The 1,849-nt window shown below is 38.8% G+C and overlaps 1 protein-coding gene across 2 annotated transcripts in view; it reads right to left on the bottom strand.

The window, feature by feature from the left end:
- The window catches only part of LOC119585607 (trafficking protein particle complex subunit 8-like), a 22,010-nt gene extending 21,054 nt beyond the window's left edge, over positions 1-956 (bottom strand). For both annotated transcript variants that reach the window (XM_037934273.1, XM_037934274.1), the window contains exon 1: positions 673-956. In XM_037934273.1, the coding sequence (XP_037790201.1) occupies positions 673-829 (157 nt within the window). In that variant the 5' untranslated portion in view covers positions 830-956. The remainder of the gene's footprint in view (positions 1-672) is intronic.
- Positions 957-1,849: the final 893 nt, after the last annotated feature.

The following is a 1,849-nucleotide window of genomic DNA, read 5'->3' as shown; positions in this document are numbered from 1 at the left end:
CTTTTCTATTTTGTTGAGAAAGAATATTTCTTTGAATTATATTTTGTAGCTGAACTGTTCCACTTCAGCATGGTACGTTTGACAAAGCTTCATAAATAAAGTAAAAGTTGTAATGACCAAGTTGAAGTTAAAATTTAAGTCTGACATAAACACCCCAAGTGCAGGGTGAATATGTCATGACACACACACTTGTTCAAAAGTGTGAGCTCCTGTTTGGGTCTGAATTTTAAATTGCAGATTTTCTAAGATGATGGCAAGTTTCAAGTGAACTTGAATGAAACAGTCAAGATATCTATGAGGAAAGTCCTGTTTCCAAGTACAGGGCAGATGTCTTGTTCCTCCCCAGAATTTTATACAAGTTGGTGTCAAGTTGCCAATATCTATCTGTATTCCCCTCTTTAACACTTGTGTCATAACTACTGTCATGTGTGTCTGACATTTTATGATGTCCGACCAGCATAATCTTGCCAACACAATGTAAATCAAAATACGCTCATGTCAAACAACTAAGAGATAAACAAGATTTTCAAAACGGCAATTAAACCATAATGACTGACATTTTACCCCAACTCCGACACGGACGCGCACCAAACCACACGGAGAATGAGCCAACCCCCTCGGTTCCCAAGCTCAAGGACCACCATAACCCAGGCCCAACGAAGCCGCACTCACTCTCATTGTTGAGTCTGCAGAAGGGCTGGACGAGCTCCACGAATCTCAAATTATTTTTCAGGCAAAGGTTATCCGCGTCTTCACTGCACAAAATCGCTATCTGGGGCGCGAAGGCATTCTGGATGAACTCGTGTGGGGTTAGCTTGCACTGGGCCATCTTTCAGGCGTCCATTGGCGGATCGGGTGGATTTAGAGGGAAATTTCGGGCAATTTACGTCTACTTTCACATGACAGAACTTCGGCACGTCTGGTCACTTCAACGCCTTGTAAACAGATGATTCTGGCGATCATGGTGTCTATACAGCGAGGAGGGGGACCGTGGCGTCTATAGAGGAGCCGAAAAGGGGTTTGATTTCTTTTAAAACGTCTTCTATTCTCTTACGAGGAGGATCACGGCGTGGATACCTGAGATCGAAGATGTTCCAAAGTCGTAATTGACGCTTTTATTCTTATGATAGATTTATTTTCGAAGCAAAGTAAGACAGTGAGCTCAAGGGGTTTCTTTTCATGTCAACAATACATTCGGATTCCTTTATAGTACGTTTTTATTCTTTGCCGGGTTAGATTGAAACGGACATCAGGTGGTGACAAAAGACGATCCAAGAACTCTCTATCAGCGCTCAATTCTATAAACCGCAATGTCTATAGTTAGGGGGTGTGAATATATATCAAAGTATTTACAAAGGGGCGAAAGAGTATCACACATGGCCTTTTAGCACTCTCCGTCAAAATCTGTATTTTGAAATGTCGTATATATAGATGTTTAGCTTATCATCTAGATAATCTGAATAATTGCGGAATTGTGTTAAAACTTTTTTTTTCCTTGCGGTATACCCATTAGCATTGTCATCATCATTATCATTTTACAGTTACGAAATGTGTATACTCGAAATCCGACAAATAATTGTGTAAACTTGACTGCACATACAATTATCCATACACATGACTCATGTAATTTTTCTTCCAATCACTTTCAAATGTTTGTTTGTACCGTCATTCTTTGAACAAAATTAGTGTTAATAGTTACAAACTAACAGTGATAGTAATAACGAAAATGAAAATAATGGTAATGAAATTGATGATTATAGCTGATTATGACAAAAAAAGTATTTAATAAAAAAAAACATGGCAGTAGCAGCGAAAAACAAAATGGTAATGATGATGACGTATACTATGG

Source organism: Penaeus monodon, chromosome 20 (genome assembly GCF_015228065.2).
Source record: "Penaeus monodon isolate SGIC_2016 chromosome 20, NSTDA_Pmon_1, whole genome shotgun sequence".
Lineage (NCBI taxonomy): Eukaryota > Metazoa > Arthropoda > Malacostraca > Decapoda > Penaeidae > Penaeus > Penaeus monodon.
This window is presented reverse-complemented; position numbering and strand designations above follow the sequence as displayed.